The following is a 17,757-nucleotide window of genomic DNA, read 5'->3' on the forward strand; positions in this document are numbered from 1 at the left end:
GTACCACCATGCCTGACCAGAGGGTATTTTCTTAACTAGTGATTGATAGAGGAGGGCCCATCCCATTGTAGGTGGTACAGCCCTGGGGTAGTGATCCTGAGTTCTATAAGGAAGCAGGCTGAGCAAGCCATGGGGACCAAGCCAGTAAGTAGCAACACTTTCATGGTCTCTCTATCAGCTCCTGCCTTCAGGTTCTGACAAAGTGTGAGTCCTTCCCTCACTGCTTTGGATGATGAACAGTTATATGGAAACTGTGAGTGAATAAACCCTTTCCTCCCCAAGTTGCTTGTGGCCATGGTGATTCATCAGAGCAATGGAAATCCTAACTCAGACAACTCGGATGAAGCCTACAGCTCAGAGGGTCTACTGAAATGCCCATGGTTAAAGAGCCGTAGGAAAGGTGCAGGATGCAGGCTAGGTGTACCTGACCCTGAATTCTAGTCTCCCTCCCTCAATCAGAGCTGAATCAAGTGGGCTGGGAAGGAGCAGGGCTGCATAGGGCAGAGGGTGTATCCCAAACAGATCTGGGCCATCAACAGTTTCACAGGCTCATCTACTCCCCTCTCCCCACCCCCACTCCCTCTCCCAATCCCCTCCTCCCTCCCCACACTCTCACTCCTGCCATGTTTCCTACCTTCATTGTTTGTGTTCATCTTCCTGAAGATCTTGTCTGTTCGCTTCTAGGGCGTGGACTCGTCCTTAGGCATCTTCATCATGGAGGACACCATCTTGTAGATGGCCTGCAAAGGCACATCTGTGAGTGTGCTCTGGAGGACGGAGGGTGGGTTATGGTCCTCACTCAGCTAACCAAGGAGCATATACAGGGCAGAGTCAGGACCCTTCTCTCATCAGAACAAGTCTCACAGACAAGGTGCTGGGCAAAGGGAGCCAGGAAAGTTTAAGTGACGTTCAAGAGCACAGGATATAGCTGGGGCATGGAAGAATGGAGGGCTCCTTGGTTGGGAGTAGAGGGGAGGTTGTGTGGCAAAGCATCTGTCTGAATGGACAATATTTGGTGGGGAGCTGGGAAATCCTGGAGGGAAGGTCAAAGTGGAAATACATTGAGCCCTGCCCACCCATGGGTCCTGAATCTGCAGATCCAACAAACTACAGGTGGGAAATAGTCTAGAAAATGAAACTGGTGGTACACAGACAGTTTCTTCTTATTTCCCAAATAATACAAATTATTATTAACATCTATAGACATTGTATTAGGCACTGTATATAACTACTTTACTTATTTTATGAATGTATGTAATTATTTATTTGGGGGAGATGATCTCATGTGGAATTCAGTGGACAACTTGTGGAAGCTGGTTCTCTTTTCCTACCATGTGGGTCTTATGGATCGAACCCAGGCTGCCAGGCTTGGTAGCAAGCACCTTTACCCACAGAGTCAGCCCACTGGACCAAATACAGAGATGGTTTAGAGCATGGAGCAGGAAGGATACAGTGTGCACATAAGCATCGCTCCTGTGAAGAACTGACTGCTGACTCATCCTTTACTGTGTCGTTCTGATTTCTATAGGAAGCCCTATAGACAGCTAATGTGTGTGTATGTTATACATGTGTGTGCAGATGAACACTCATCTGTGCAGAGGCCAAACAGGAATCCCGGTGTTCACAATATTCCCTTTTCTCTCTCACTGAACCCGGCCGGGGCTTACCATTTTAGCTAGGGTGCCTGCTCAGCAAGCTTCTGGGACTAACTTGTCCCCTAGTTCTAGGGTTTCGGGCATGCTCAGCCACTCCTGACTTTTCCGTGGGTGTTGGGATCAGAACTCAGGTCCTCATGCTGGGCATCAAGCGTTCTTCAACACTGAGCCATTTTACCAGTTCTTGCTTTGACAATTCTTAATCACCTATCTGAGCCTCAGATCTCATTAGAGCTTAAAAAAAAGACACATTTTATAGAATTGTGTGAATAAACCTTATGGATGAGCTCAGCTGGGGCCTGATGTCCAGCAAGCAATCAATAGATGCTTGGCTTTTATCGTTACTCTCTGCAAAGACATGCAGTCCTTTAGTACACCAGGTAGCAAGTGGGCAGAGGAATAACCTGGTGTATGGGGTTGGGGATGGGGGTCCTGGATCCCTGCAATCCCCATGCACCAGGCCCTGTCAAGTGCAGGTATCTGCACTAACTCCAGCATTTCACTGCAGCTGATGTAGCCATTGCTGTCTAGGTCAGACATGCTGAAGGCCCACTTGACCTTCTGTTCCAGCTTGCCCCGAGAGGTCATGCTAAGAGCAATGATGAACACTTGGAAGTCGATGGTGCTGTCGCTGTTGGTGTCAAACATGTGGAAGACATGTTCAGCGAACTTGGATGTATCTCTGTAGGGGAAGAAGTTGGCCTAGATCTTGAAATTGTCCATGGTCAGGTAGCCAGTAGGACAGTCATTGAGGAAGCCCTTGTACCACTCCTGAAGCTCATGATTGGTGAACTCCCTGTGTTTCCGCAGGGCCTGCAATACCTCAGGACCCAGCTTGCTGTTCTGCTTGCCCATGGCAGCTGGCAGTGGAGACTAAACCTGCAAGGCCAAGACACAAGGTGAGCTGTGGATACCTGAAGCCCCAAGTCTGCCTTCCTATCACACCCTACCACCATGCTGGTTAAGCAACATCCTCTGTATGTCCAGTGCCATCAGTTTCAGCAGTGGTTCTCAGCCTTTCTAAAGCTGCAACCTCTTAATACAGTTCCTCATGTTGTGGTGAACCCCCAGCTATAAAGTCATTTTCGTTGCTACTTCATAACTGTAATTTTGCTATGGTTATGAATCATAATGTAAATATGTGATATGCAGGAGGGTCTTAGGTGAATCCCTGTGAAAGGGTCATTCGATCCTCAAAGGGGTTATGATAACACAGGTTGAGATCTTCTGGGTCAGAAGAACTCAAGACCATGATAGTGCAAGCTCTGACTTTTAGCATTTTCAGGATGGCTCTCCTCAGGAGGTACAAAATGGTTCTATATAACATGGCAAGACCCAGAACACTCTAGGAAAGACAGAAAGAATATCTTTTTATGGCTAAATACAGTCTACTTGGAGCATGCATGCAGAATCGTGGTATAAGGGGACAGGAAGAGGCAACCTAAAATCAGTGGAATGAAGCTTTGTCAAATGTCCTGTAAGGGTTACACAAGAGTCAGGATTGAGACAAACCCCTCAGCTCATCAGCTTGGGGCAAAGGGGTCTCATGGATCCAATGCTGACTCTTTGCTTTGAACAGCTAGCTCTTTTTCTCATGGGGGACCCGGTGTGTGTGTTTGTTTCCTTGTCACAGATACATTTGCTGATGCTGCGTAGTAAATAAATCTTGCCTATGTAGGCGGATGCTAGTGGTTCACATTCCTACCTAACACAGCTAGGGTAAATTTAGAACTAAGTTGACACCCATCCTGAGTGGACTCAGGGATGATACCAGAGAACAGGAACATGGCTTTGGCCCTTCAAAGTTCAACTTCATTTATCAGCAACCCTAATTTTATAAATGATATTTTAAAACCCCATTCTTACCCAGATTTCTGGGTTAATCTGGGTGAGTAGGGTTTCATGCGGACCCAGGTATTAAAGCTTTGAAACATGTTGACAGGGGGTTTCTAGACCCCCTAAGACCTCCCTTTCCCCTTCCATATAAAACTGGGAGAAGTTACCAGCACATGCCATGCTGTTTTTAACCCTAGAAGAGACACCTGGGGACCTTATGTGAGTCGCCACTCTTTATTATGCCTATGAGATATTGTTCTGCTAGGGAGGTCTACAATTAGCATCAATTGGTCGGTGAATGTCGATGTGAATGTTAACAGCTGAAACAGGCTCAATGGAAATTCAGAACTGGGCTCCATTGTCCAGCACACCCCACTGCAGTCTCCCACAAGGCCCAAGTGTGAGATCCTGCAGTGATTGGCCACCGGACATGAATGCTCGTTCACTTCCCTACCTCAATTTTGGTTTCTTTCGTTCACAATAACACACCTGCATAGCTCAGTTTTTTTTGAAATGTGTAGAAGAACTAGTGTGGGTGAGTCTCCTCTACCCAAGTCCCAAAGGAAACCACTCTGAACTGCTCAGAAGCTTGTGAATTCTAAGCACTAGGTGCTAGGTCCTGTTAAGGAAGATGAGACATGCACTCAGTATTACCTGCTACCGCCCATCTTCTTCACCTCTTTCCCAGGATGTTAGTGCTCTATGTACATATTTTATTTATTTATCTACAGGACTAGGAGATATTTAAAGTTCCTTGTCCAACACAGACATATGGCACCTTGATATTGCCTTTCAAAGCACACATTTACTTATCTAAACATGTCCTCCCCTGTACAAACAACCAACTCAAATGTCCACAGTATCTTGATCAGAAATAATCATCAACTCAGGTATCCAGGTGCCACACATCTGTAATTCCAGAACGGGAAAGTAGAGGCAGGATTATCAGGAGTTCAAGGTCATCTATGACTATATTGCAAGTTCATGACCAGCCTGAGCTACATGAGACCCTGTCTAAAAAAGTTATATTAAAAGAAAGAAAACAGGAAGGCCAGTAGTGGTGCATGCCTTTAACCCCAGCACTCAGTGACAGTGCAGACAGATAGGAGTTCAAGGAAGGCTACCCTGGGCTACAGAACAAGTTCTTGATAGCCAGGACTACACAGACAAACACTCTCTCTCTCTCAAAGACATACACAGAAACACACACACACATACACACAGAAAGAGAGAGAGAGAAACCGAGAAACAGAGACAGAGAGATCTACAAATGGAAGATTATGCACAAGGGCATGTGGTGATTGATGCCATCAGTGAGAACAAGTCCGATGGGTTTGTGAGTGGAGGCCTCCTGTGGAAGAACTTACTGGAAAGGTAAAGTTGAAGTGGGGAATTGCCTGAATGGACAGGTAACTTGTAGGATCTTTTCGTGTTTTCCTTTATAATTTTATTTGTTCATTTGTTTTCTGAGATAGGGTCTCATGTAGCTAGAAAAGGAGCAACAACACTATGTTCTTCTCAAAGCAGTTTATTCAGGAACCTTTCAACATGCAAGCATGAATCTCTCTCCAGGAATAGTCTCTTGTGTATCTCTCTGCCCCCAATCGCAATCCCTTATGTAACTCCTTAACCACGCCCCATCAGCCCAGTCCATGTAACAGCAGTCCATTGGCCAGAATCATCACTCGTCATATGGTCCAATCTTGCATCATGGTGCACCTGCGCAGTACTCACGATGGTGGTGGCTTATTTTCAGGTGTATGAGGAAGTCAGGTGCAAGTCATAAGACTTGGCTGCAGTCACAGGCGCCATCTTGGGACTGCTGCCACACCCACTCCCCACATCTCCCCCTTCTTTACGTATTGGCAGAGAGAATGTCCGACTTAGGTTGCACCCTCTGGCAATGCCCCTTACCCATCATCGGGAGACAAACAGCATTGGTTTGATCCCTGTCTTAGGTTGGTGATACGCCCAGGGAGTCTAACCGTCATTGACTACTTCTCTAGCATGCCAAGCCACACATGAGGAGATTGTCCTGTTTTCGCTGCCGCAAAAGCCTGTATCATCAAGGCTTGGGCTCTTGATGACTCTGCATGCAGCAGGTGCACCAGAAGGCCAGGATGCTGATTAATATCAGACACAGGGCAAGTCCATCAATTCCGGCTCACTCTTTCAAGTGGGAGACAGCTGTCAGCAATCCAAAGCTTCTGCAACACCAACGGTTAAATTATTCACATCTGCGGCACTCTATAAGGGATATGGCCGCACCGGTGGCTACGGTGGCAAAGATTGCTACAGCAGTGACAATGGCTGCAGCAATGCCAAAAATCCCTCTTAGGTCCAAACAAAGTCATAGCAGAAGGAGCCTGAACAGGCCAAGGTACAAAGCGAGGCATCCTAGTCACAACAGCTAAATGATATTCATATGCATTCCAGCACATACTATAACAAATATCACTACTACAATTCACAACATTATTCTCATAACTACCATCACATACAAACAGATGTTGCCTGAAAAGAAGCATTCCTCCCTCCAGCAAATTGAAATACAGAAGTTTTAAACACATTAGAACCATTCCAATAAAAACTTGCATTGCCCAAGGCCCCTCCCGCCACCATGTTTAAGGGGGGAAGATCAGTGCAACTACCATTCACCCCACCTAACAATCATACATTAAGAGGATTACTAGCTCCTACTTGAGCTGGATTTTGATATGCCCAATTATACCCTGAAAAGGAACTATTATGGACCGTATCTATATAAGGGGAAAATGAAAAATAATTCTTCACAGCCCAAGGTAATTTTCTAGATTGACAGCCGGTCCAAGGTGTAAGGGAATCACGAACACTCCTACAAAAAAGGGTCCCATCTAGGTTAGGAGGGTATAGTGGTATTGCCCTTGGATATACTGGCAGGCCACACCCCTTGAATCCAGGTAGCATTAGCTTTGTAGATACAGCTGAACACAATCACTCATCTGTGAAATATTTTGAATCATCTGAAAACACAACAATCCCCTTAGCTGAAGCAGCATAGATTCCCGCACTGGAGCTATCTCTCCATCCCATGATAAAAAAGGCAATTGTAGCAAAGCATTAGATGTAAAGAATGGAGGAAACACTTGTGCCGAATACGTCAACGGCATGGTTTTCGGGAATACAGACTTAATTTCCCAACGTAGCTCTTCAGTTCTCACTAGCGGGAGCATTCCCAGCAACAGGAATATCCACGTCCTCATTGCTCTGCTTGCCCTGAATTGCTCTGGTCAGCCGCTCTGGGACCCACAACAGTTGTCGGTGATCCTGGGGAAACACACAAACAGACCCTCTCTCCCAAACCAACAACCAGTCAAGACATACACTTGGATGGGATAATTAGTTTGAGCTGCTACAAATCTCCCTTGTCCCAGCAGCATGTCCTGATCCCAGGCTGGGTGGCCATTGCCAGCATTTATTGCTGCTTGCTCGGCAGCAAACTCAATGAAAAATGCCTTCCAGCCTAAATATTGGCCTGGTGACAAGCAGGTGCGAGCCAGATTCTGCCAATTGCTTGGAGTCATGCAGTAGCAGTGCAGGTTCTCTAATTGTGCTCTTACAAAAGCAGCACTGACACCATAAGTACAAACCCCTTCCTCTATACTTTGAACAATCTTCCAATCAACCAGCTCATGATAATGACCTTGCTGTGCATCCTGAAATACAGGAAAGCACTGGGCTCACAGTTCCCTCCAGGTTTCTGAATGCAGACTACGCCTGGATCCTCTGTTAGGGGCTTACGGAGGCGGCCACGGCGGCCCTGGCCCTGAAGGTTCTACCTTCATTTTTACTTTCTCTAGACTGTCGGCTATACTCTCCAGATGTCCTCAGACATATCCCCATCACTAGAAGTTCCTTCTGCCTCTGACTTTTGGGATCGCTCCTCTCTCACCTAATTCAGTGCCTCATTGCCCTTTTGGAGTTCTGCTCCACATCTTTCCTTATCCTTGATACAATCCCATATTAGCTTCCACACTGGCAACACCCCTTTAGCAAGAACTCCCTGTTCTTCTGCAAACTTCAAGTCCTTCCCTAACTTCTCCCACCTGAGCCCTGTAAGAAGTCCTGATACGGAGAACTGAGGAGCGACCTGATCCACTACTTTTAAAAACTTCTCCAGTCTCTCCTTTTTCAGCCCGATTCCTTTCACTTTCAGCAAGTCCTTAAGGGCTTGGCTAACTGTTTGACCTGAGGTTGAATTCCCCATGGTGCTTGGTGCAACTTGTCCCAAAATCGGGAACTTTAACTTGTCCCAAAACCGGGAACCTTAACTTGTCCCAAAACCGGGAACCTTATAGTCTCAATCCAAGAAGTTAAATTGTCCCACTTACCCGGGAAACTTACCAGCTAGCTGCCCTGACTGTGATGAGCTCTGAACGTCCCTATAGGGGCCACCATTTGTAACTTCCGATTCCGACCAGCAGAAAGGAGCGATGACACTACGTTCTTCTCAAAGCAGTTTATTCAGGAACCTTTCAACATGCATGCATGAATCTCTCTCCAGGAATAGTCTCTTGTGTATCTCTCTGCCCCCAATCGAAATCCCTTATATAACCCCTCATCCACGCCCCATCAGCACAGTTCACATAACAGCAGTCCACTGGCCAGAATAATCACTCGTCATATGGTCTGGTCTTGCATCATGGTGCACCTGCACAGTTCTCACGATGGTGGTGGCTTATTTTCAGGTGTATGAGGAAGTCAGGGGCAAGTCATAAGACTTGGCTACAGTCCCGGGTGCCATCTTTGGACTGCTGCCACATCTGCTCCCAACAGTACCTCATCCTGACTTCAAACTTACTACGTAGCTGAGAACAACCTGCACCCTTGCCTTCCTGCCTCCCCTGTCTAGCAGTCACAGGTGTGAGCCACAAAGCCTGGCTCTTTTGCAGGTTTTTTTTTTGCTTTGTTTTTTGGTTTTTTTGTTGTTTTGTTTTTTGAGACAGGGTTTATCTGTATAGACCTGGCTGTCCTGAAACTCACTTTGTAGACCAGGCTGGTCTCGAATTCAGAAATCCCCCTGACTCTGCCTCCCTAGTGCTGTGATTAAATGTCATTTGCAGTTTTAAGATGTCAAAATTTGTACATGTGTTCTTTTAATTTTTTTTCTCTTTCAATGCTTTAAGAATATTTACTTATATAGTATGTTACAAATGTTTTTCTTTGTTATATAATACATTCTGAGGTTGCCTGGTACCTGAAGAGGCCTGAGTAGTATGTCAGATCCCTGGAAATGGAGTTACAGAAGTTGTGAGCCACCATGTGGGTGTAGGGAACAGGACTGAACTGGGCTCCTCTGCAAGAACAGCAAGATCCCTCTCTCCAGGATCCCAGTCCCCTGAGATTTTATTTTCTACTCAAAGAAGAAGCATCACCAAATCATAGTCGCCCAGCCTCTATCTCTTGACTGATGGCATGTGTCTGGGAGGGGCTTCAGGAACAAGAAATAGAGACAGAGACTTGGCGCTGCCACACAGCTCTAATCCCAGCAGTCAGAAAGCAGAGGCAGCCAGAAAACTTTGAGCTCCATGCCAGACTGGTTTACAGAGAGAGGACCCTGTCTCAAAAACAAAAAACAACCGAAACATAGAACTGCAGTCCTGGAGGGCCTGCATAGAGGGGCCCAGGCTCTCTTAAGTCCCTCAGTGATGGCTGACTGCCAGATCCTCTCTTTTCTTGCTACAAGCACTTCCTATCTCACAGCCTTGCTTCTACCACGGTTTAGTGTCCTCTTTCCTTATCACCTACAGCTTGGGCTTCAACCACGAGTCAGCCAACCTCTCCCTTGCTCACTGGACATTGAGCTTGACAGGGTGGCCAGTGCTGGCTGGAAGTACCCCCAGAAGCTACCTACATCCAGCTCTGAACAGGAGCACATAATACCAACTTCTCCAGCCACAGAGACTCTGCCCTAAGAGGACAAATGCGACTGCTGGTGGCTGAGGGGTCACCACAGGCCTAGGATAAGCATACAGATGAGCTGCTCTCCATGGAATCCACTACCCAGGCCTCTAATCCACACCCCAACATAGAGTAAGACCATATCATGACTCTTTGGGAAGGGATAGAAATGCCCTAGTTTTATTGTAGGTAATTCATTTTGGAAACTCAATTAACAAAACACATGTAAAGTTGAAGCCACCCTGGGAACACGGAGGTGTAGGTAAGAATAGGGCAGCCAACAGTGGGAGGGTAGTACACCTGGTGATGTTTGGTCCAAAGAATCCCTTAGTGGAGCAGGACAAGAGGTGCAAAAAGAGATGTCTGGGGATAATCCAGAAATATTGATGGGGAAGGAAGGGAGGAAGGAGGGGAGGAGGAAGGAAGGAAAGAATGAGGGAAGAAAGGAAGAAATGAAGGAGAGGGAAAAGGAGGGGAGAGAGAAGGGAACTGGAGTACCTAGAGGAAGGGACAATGGGCTGAGCCCAGGAGGTGGCTACTAGGATGTTACTATAAGAGGCAGGCCCTCGGGAGGCCCTCAGGAAGTAGACAAAACTGTGAAACAAGGTGAGCAGGAGACCCCAGAAAAGAGGGCAGAGTTTACGGTAGTAGCAGGTAAAAGGTAGAGAAGCCAGGTTGAACCAAGATGGGAGGTGTGGTGTCCCCTGCTCAAATACTAGTAATGGAGAGAAAAGACCTAGACCCGGGGAAGCCATGTAGCTTCAAGGCCCTCGCCATTGAACCATTCACACAGGGAAAATTACAATGTGTCTCTGACCTGGAGTTCACTTAGAAATGTCACCCATCAGATACATCTTGCTAACCAGAGCTGCAGAACCTCTCCTATGTGAGCCAGGACCTGACTCCAGGACCCGGGTATGGGATTGTGCTGGTATGACAGTCCCAGAGAGGGCAATGTGGAGACAGCTGCATTGCCACCATAGCTAGCCTTGTGCTTGTGGCTCCTCTTCATGATCAACAGCTCTGCAACCCAGAGCCTTGCCACAGACCCTTAGTTTCCAGCTCATACACGCAGCATCCACTCACCTCATTGAACACACATCACTGCTGTGTCTGTGATTTATCATCTAACAGATGCTACTAGAATGCCAAACTTCTTGTACCCGCTCTGCAGATATCTGCCGGGAGGAGGCTGCAGTGCAGACAGCCTTGGAGGTGTTGGAGGAGATGCTTCGTTTCCCTTATTTCTCATTCCCTTCCCAATGGCTTGAAATTCTGCTCCTTACCAAATATTTCAGAGGTGGGAGCTCCAGAACACAGGGCTGTGCCTCTGCCCAGCCTTTGCCTCCTTCCTGGTATCAGGCTGCTAATTAAAATTCATGCATTGCATTGGTTTTGGACATTCTTGCTGTTGTGGTTATAGTACACACACACACACACACACACACACACACACACACACACACACACACACATATACACAGATGGCCTTGTTCCCAGGATGTACTAATACTAATTTGGAGGCAGGGAGAACTTTGACATAGCTCACATCCAAGCAGATCCCAAGTGACCCTCTGTGGATGCACAGAACAAGGCGTAAGCATCAGGAGGATGGAGACCACTCGGGAGCCTTCAATCCATGTTTCAGGGCTATCCCTGAGGTGCTGGGGGTTCATGAGATGTAGAAAAGGGAAAAGGAAGGGTCTGATCCTCAGGACCTGGTTCTGAGGAGCAATGGCTTGAAGATCTGCTCCTGCATGCAATGTCATTCAAAGAAAGGGTGGTGACAATGGGAATATGTCTGGCCATCTTAAGCACCTGGGACCAATGGCACAAGCAGTATGAGATAAGGAGAAAGAGAGGGTAGGATTGATCCTTTTCTGAAACTCCAGTAAAGAAGGGCTCTATGTAAAGAAGCCTCAGTCCTAGAGGGACTCCGTGGAGCATAGTCCTCCCACCCTGCCATGTTCCACTACACCCAGACGGGAAAACACACCTTTACAATGCTAAGTGCTGCTGAGACTCTTCAATATCCAGCAGCTAGCCCTGAGCCATAGGAACTCTCAGCCACTGCAGTCAGTGACAGTGACACTATTCCCCTCCAAAGGGGACAAGGATTCAGTACAGATGCTTCGGACAGAGGACCAACAGTCATAGAGCAAGCTAGCTAAATAACCCTCCAAGAAGGACAATAAAGCAGGCTCCCAGAAGCAGAAAGCCCCCCATCCCCACCTTAGCCTCTTTCTTGACAGAAACACCCCGTCACCTGGGAGACTGCATCACCAGAGAAGCCCATACTTTAGCAAGCAGTCAGGACCTGCTCCAGTGTTTTCCAGTCTCTTGGGTTCTTGAAGTATAGATGCTTGAGTCATGCTGGATTGTGGTCCCTACTCTCGAGTGCCCTGTGCTACAAATGCACATTCCTAGGCAGGAGAACTAGGTGCTCTGGCCAAGAAGATGGAATTTACAGTTAAAACTGAAGGCCCAGATGGGATGTTGGAAAATGATAGAGCCTACAGTGAGTGGTAAGCCATCTCAAATGGCTCAGCTAGTGAAGGAAAATGAGATTTTGTAAATTGTGATTCATGTAAAAGAGTTGTCTAAGAGCCCAGATGCCAGGGCAAGGCTCTTCTGTAAAGATGAAAAAGAATGCAAGGATGTAGGCACTCCAGTGCACAACTGTAAAGAAATATTGGCGGAAGAAATTGGAACTCAACCAGACCTCACAGATCAGCCGTGGCCGGGAGCAGCAACCTGGTTCACTGAGGGGAGAAGCTTCGTGGTAGAAGGTAAGCGCAGGGCAGGGGCAGCAGTAGTGGATTGAAAATCTGTTATATGGTCCAGCAGTTTGTCTGAAGGAACGTCAGCCCAAAAAGCTGAACTTATCACTCTAACACAAGTTTTGAGACTGGCAGAGGGCAAGGCTATCAACATCTACACGGATAGCTGATATGCTTTTTTAACGGCTCATGTCCATGGGGCAATCTACAGACAGTGTGGCCTGTTAACCTCTGAGGGAGAGACATTGAAAATAGAGAAGAGATTCTCAGCCTGCTAGAGGCTGTCCACCTACCTCTCAAGGTGATAATCATCCACTGTACAGGACATCAAAAAGGAACTGGACCAATAGAGAGAGGAAACCAGATGGCAGACCAAGTGGCTAAGGAGGCGGCCCAGGGGACAATGACTTTGGTGATCAAAAAAGTGCTCCAGATGGTTGAAGGGTGGACTGAGAAAAAGAGTTCTCACAGAAGAAGAGGGGCTAAAATATTTAGCTGACATTCACCACCTGACTCTCTTAGGAGCTAAAAAGATGATAAAGCTGGTCAGTAGGTCCCCTTATCACATCCCTGGACTACAACAGGCTGCAGAGGGCTTAGTGAGAAACTGTCGAGCCTGCACACTGACCAATGCCGGATCCAGTAGGCCTAAGAGGAGATAGACCTGGGACCTACCGGGAAGTAGACTTTACAGAGGTAAAGCCAGCCCGATATGGAAATAAATATCTGTTAGTCTTTATAGATACCTTTTCAGGGTGGGTTGAAGCATTCCCCACCAAGAAAGAAACAGCTACCATAGTAGCCAAGAAGATATTTGAAGAAATTCTTCCTCGCTTTGGAGTACCCAAGGTAATCGGGTCAGACAATGGGCCTGCCTTCGTCTCACAGGTAAGCCAGGGATTGGCCAGACAACTGGGGACAAATTGGAAATTACATTGTGCTTACAGACCCCAAAGTTCAGGACAGGTAGAAAGGATAAATAGAACTCTAAAAGAGTCCTTGACCAAATTAGAATTAGAATCTGGTGGGAACGATTGGACAGCCCTTCTCCCTTGTGCTTTATTCTGGGTTCAGAACAGCCCCAGAGCACTAGGTCTAACACCTTTTGAATGATAATTCAAATATTATTTTCAAATTCAAATAATTAAAATATTATTCAATATGGGGCACCACCACCCATCTATATGACTGTAGAAAGTAAGATTTGCCCAGACATTTCCTTTGTCCCTTCTACTCTCCTTTTAGCCCGACTCAAGGCTCTTGAAATGGTGAGGAAAGAAGTCTGGGAACAATTAAAAGAAACCTATGTTGCTGGTGATACTCAGGTGCCTCACCAGTTTGAAGTGGGAGAGGCTGTCCTGGTGAGGAGACATCGAGGGGGGAACCTCGAGCCATGGTGGAAAGGACCCTACTTGGTACTGCTGACAACACCCACTGCCATTAAAGTAGAAGGAATCCCCGCCTGGGTTCATGCATCCCACGTCCTGAAGGCTCCCCCCGAGGCTGATCCAGATGAGTGGACCCTGGAAAGGACTACTAATCCTCTTAAGCTGTGCCTGCTGCTCAGGGGCAGCCCCACCGGACTTTAACCCTCACACTCCAATTCAGCAGACTTGGGAGGTGCTTGGTGAAGAGGGAAACACTGTCTGGGCGACCACCGCAGTGCACCCACCCCCCTTGGACTTGGTGGCCTGATCTCACACCTGACATCTGTAAGTTAGTAGCAGGGTCTCTTACCTGGGACCTCCCCGATCATACAGATCTTAATGACCTACCCCCTGCGGTGTGTCCCGAGTGGGATAGGGAGCACGTATGGGTTCGGGGCATTTCTACTGAGCTAATATTAGAGCGGCAGAATTCTATGTTTGCCCTGGTCAGGGTCAGAGCAGAAGCTTTCGACAGGAGTGTGGAGGGACATCAAGGTTTGTTTTTTTTTTTGTTTTTTGTTTGTTTATTTTGCAATAAATGGGGATGTGAAACAACAGGACATGCCAATTGGAACCCTTCCTCTGCCTGGGACCTAATCTCAGTAAAACAGGGTAATGACTATGATGGGTCAAACCAAGGAGAAAGGGACCCCTCTAAGTATCCAGAGAACAGGCGTGCTCTTAAAAGCGGCTCCCCAGAACCATGCAAAGGTAAATACTGCAACCCCCTAATTATAAAATTCACCAAGAAAGGGAGACAAGATCGTCAGAGTTGGCTTAAGGGAAATAGGTGGGGTTGGCGAGTATACACTCCATCACGAGACCCTGGGTTCATTTTTAAGATCAGACTGACAGTGGGAGACCTGGCAGTGGCTCCCATAGGGCCCAACAAGGTCCTTCTGGAACAGGGCCCCCCAGCCAAATCCAAACCCCCAGCTCAAATGCCTGCCTAGCCCACGGGCCCCTCTTATACTGACACTCTCACTCCCACTGATACCTTACAAAACCCTCTGACTGTGGCCCCAACAAACCCTTCGACAGGACAGCGAATGTTTAACTTAGTGAGAGGAGCCTTCTATGCCCTCAATAGAACAAATCCAGATGCTACAGAGGACTGTTGGCTATGTTTGTCCTCGGGCCCCCCTTATTATGAAGGAATTGCCCTTAATGGAGATTTCAATAAAACTAGCAGCCATACCTTCTGCTCATGGGGGACAGGGCAGAAACTGACCCTGACCAAAGTATCGGCAAGAAACCCAGGTCTCTGTATAGGTACTCCCCCTCCTACCCACAAACATTTGTGTGGCCAAATTCAGTCTGTAGCCAAAACAGAAACTAATTATTACCTTGTGCCGTTTCCGGTTGGCTGGTGGGCCTGTAACTCAGGGCTTACCCCCTGTGTATCAACCAAGGTTTTTGAATCTTCCCATGATTTCTGTGTTATGATCCAACTGTTACCTCGAGCGTATTATCATTCTGCATCTAGTCTAGAAGAAACATACGCTGATACAAGATTTAAGAGAGAACCTGTTACTTTAACCTTAGCCACATTTTTAGGCATTGGGGTGGCAGTAGGAGTGGGGATGGGAGTATCAGCCTTAATCGAAAGGAGACAAGGGATCCAATCCTTAAGAGATGCTGTTAATGAAGACTTAGAGGTGTTAGAAAAATCTATTGATGCGTTAGAAAAATCTTTGTCCTCACAACAGAAGTAGTACTACAAAACAAAGGGGCCTTGATCTGCTCTTTCTAAAGGAAGGAGGACTGTGCTTAGCCCTAAGAGAAGAATGCTGTTTTTATGCAGATCACACCGGGATAGTCAGGGATTCTATGCAAAAGCTGAGAGAAAGACTTGAACAGAGAAAGTGAGAAGGAGAGGCCCAACAGGGGTGGTTAGAGTCATGGTATTCTCGGTCACCGTGGATGACATCCCTATTTTCTGCCCTAGCTGGACCAGTTATTTTCATATGTTTAATTTTGATCTTTGACCCTTGCATAATAAATAGGGGAATAGCTTTTATCCAGAGTAGGATAGATGCAGTCAAACTCCGGGTTTTACAATGACAATATCAACCCATATTTCAGATAGAAGAAGAATTAGGAGACACAGGTTTTTAAAATTCTAGGATTAGAATTATTTAGTAGAAGAAAAGGGGAATGAAGGAAAATGAGATTTTGTAACTTGTGATTCATGTAAAAGAGTTGTCTAGGAGCCCAGATGCCAGGGCAGGGCTCTTGACTGTAAGGATGAAAAAGAATGCAAGGACGCAGGCAAGGCTATCTCGTCTGAGTCGACACCATCTGGCCAGAACATTCCCTGTCTACTGACCCTTGGCGCCAGGGTAAAGTCATACATCAACTGGTTGCTATGTGAACAAAGATAAGCCCCCAGCCCACAGGAACAAGGTCCTGATGCCCTTTGGCTGACATGTAATCTTACTGTTAATGTTTGAATGAGCCAATCCCTTACCTTTGTTGAAATTCTTCGCACCCCTATCCCTTTTTCTTTCATAAAAACCCCTAGCTCTGGAGACTCAGAGTCGACTCCCTTGCCTCCTGTGTGAGGTACGTGTAGGCCCAGAGCACTGCCAATAAAGCCTCGTGTGTATTGCAACAAGAAGAATTCTTGCGTGTTCGTGGGTGCACCCTATCCCTGGAAAAGAGTGGGGGTCCCCATATTGGGGGTCCTACACTAGGAGTTAGCAGAAAGAGTTCCATTGAGAAAGAAAAGATCTAGGTTAGAGCTGGGCTCTGTCCTTTGGGTTTTGATCTATCCTGGGCCCCTTCCCTGCTATCATCCTGAGAGGCAATGAGTTTCCAAGGTGCGTTTAGCTGGTACCCAAAGAAGATCCTGGCCAATAAAGTGCCTGTCAAAGCCATGATCTCTTAATGCTCACATTCATGAACCTGCTAAGTGGAGCCCACAAATGCTGCCAGCCTCACAGATGCTTCCTGGGGCTCACTCGTAGATGCCTAACAGAGACCTGGATAAAACATTTAATATGAGAGAACTCATTTTACCTCTCCTGGAGGCACTGGGACAGCAGCAAAGATGTGTGACGAGCTCAATGGTACACACCACTTTATCCTCTGTCATTCATTAAGCAACCAAGCCAACCTTAGTGATGTTTAGCTATCTGGTAAAACACTTGACAAAAAAAGAACGCTTTTATGCAGGGACAGAAAAATCACTGTGCCTGCTCCCCTGAAGAAAAATACCTACCTAGCTCCAGCCATCAGACTAACCCAGGCTTCATTGATCAGACAACCCTACTTTCATCATTTTAGTGGGGAGGAATGAGGGTCTCTTGGTTTCACACGGCAACCTCTCACTTCATATTCTAGCAGGGCTTAGATCTGACAGACAACAGCCTTGGAGCATCGAGGATATGTGACTTCACAGTAATGGGAATTAGGGGAGGGAGCTAACAGCCCCTACCCCTTCTCCCAGGGTCTGTTATGCTCTTCTTGTCCTTAACACACTGAATTGTAAATTAAAGAAAGACCAAACAAGTAGCTGGGGAGCTCTGTGAAAATATTTAACCTGAGCTTGGCACTGCGAGTAAAAAGCTTTGCTAACAGCACAGATGTGCTGTCGCTGGGAAAGGCCCTTGGGAGCTCCAATGTCCCATTAACCAAAGCTCAGTGCTGGCTAGGAACACGCATGGTACAGTTCATCCCACCACGCAGCAATATCATCAGTCAGACTGCCAAACCTCAAGGACTGCTAGACATAGAACCTGGAAAGAAGGTGGTGGGAGACGTGGGTACCAAATCCCTATGAAGCCCTGGACTCAGGAGAGACTAGATGCATTCTCTGTGAATTTGAACTTCAACAGACCATCTGGGCTTGCCTGATGGAGAGCCTGTTCCATGTCAGGTGGAACAGAAGGTGGCAGGGGGAAATCAGCCTCAACTGTGCTCTTCCTTATGGTGACCGACAGAATATTGTTCCTCGTCCTCCCCATCCTCGTCTTCCTTGTCCTTGTCCTCGTCCTCGTCCTCTCCCTTGTCCTCCTCCATCCTGCTGTAGTTTAAACTCAAACAGCCTTAGCCTCCACTTCAGTGCAGCCACTTCAGAATGGCCATCAGCTGCAGGAGATGCACCTGGAGCCACAC

The 17,757-nt window shown here is 47.0% G+C and overlaps 1 protein-coding gene across 1 annotated transcript in view; it reads right to left on the minus strand.

Annotated features, from left to right (window-relative positions):
- Positions 1 to 1,960: 1,960 nt before the first annotated feature.
- Positions 1,961 to 17,757, minus strand: part of Gm10476 (predicted gene 10476) — a 52,881-nt gene continuing 37,084 nt past the window's right edge. Inside the window, exon 4 of the mRNA XM_011243957.2 lies at positions 1,961 to 2,534. Coding sequence (XP_011242259.1) covers positions 2,381 to 2,534 — 154 coding nt within the window. The 3' untranslated portion in view covers positions 1,961 to 2,380. The remainder of the gene's footprint in view (positions 2,535 to 17,757) is intronic.

Source organism: Mus musculus, chromosome 12 (genome assembly GCF_000001635.26).
Source record: "Mus musculus strain C57BL/6J chromosome 12, GRCm38.p6 C57BL/6J".
NCBI lineage: Eukaryota > Metazoa > Chordata > Mammalia > Rodentia > Muridae > Mus > Mus musculus.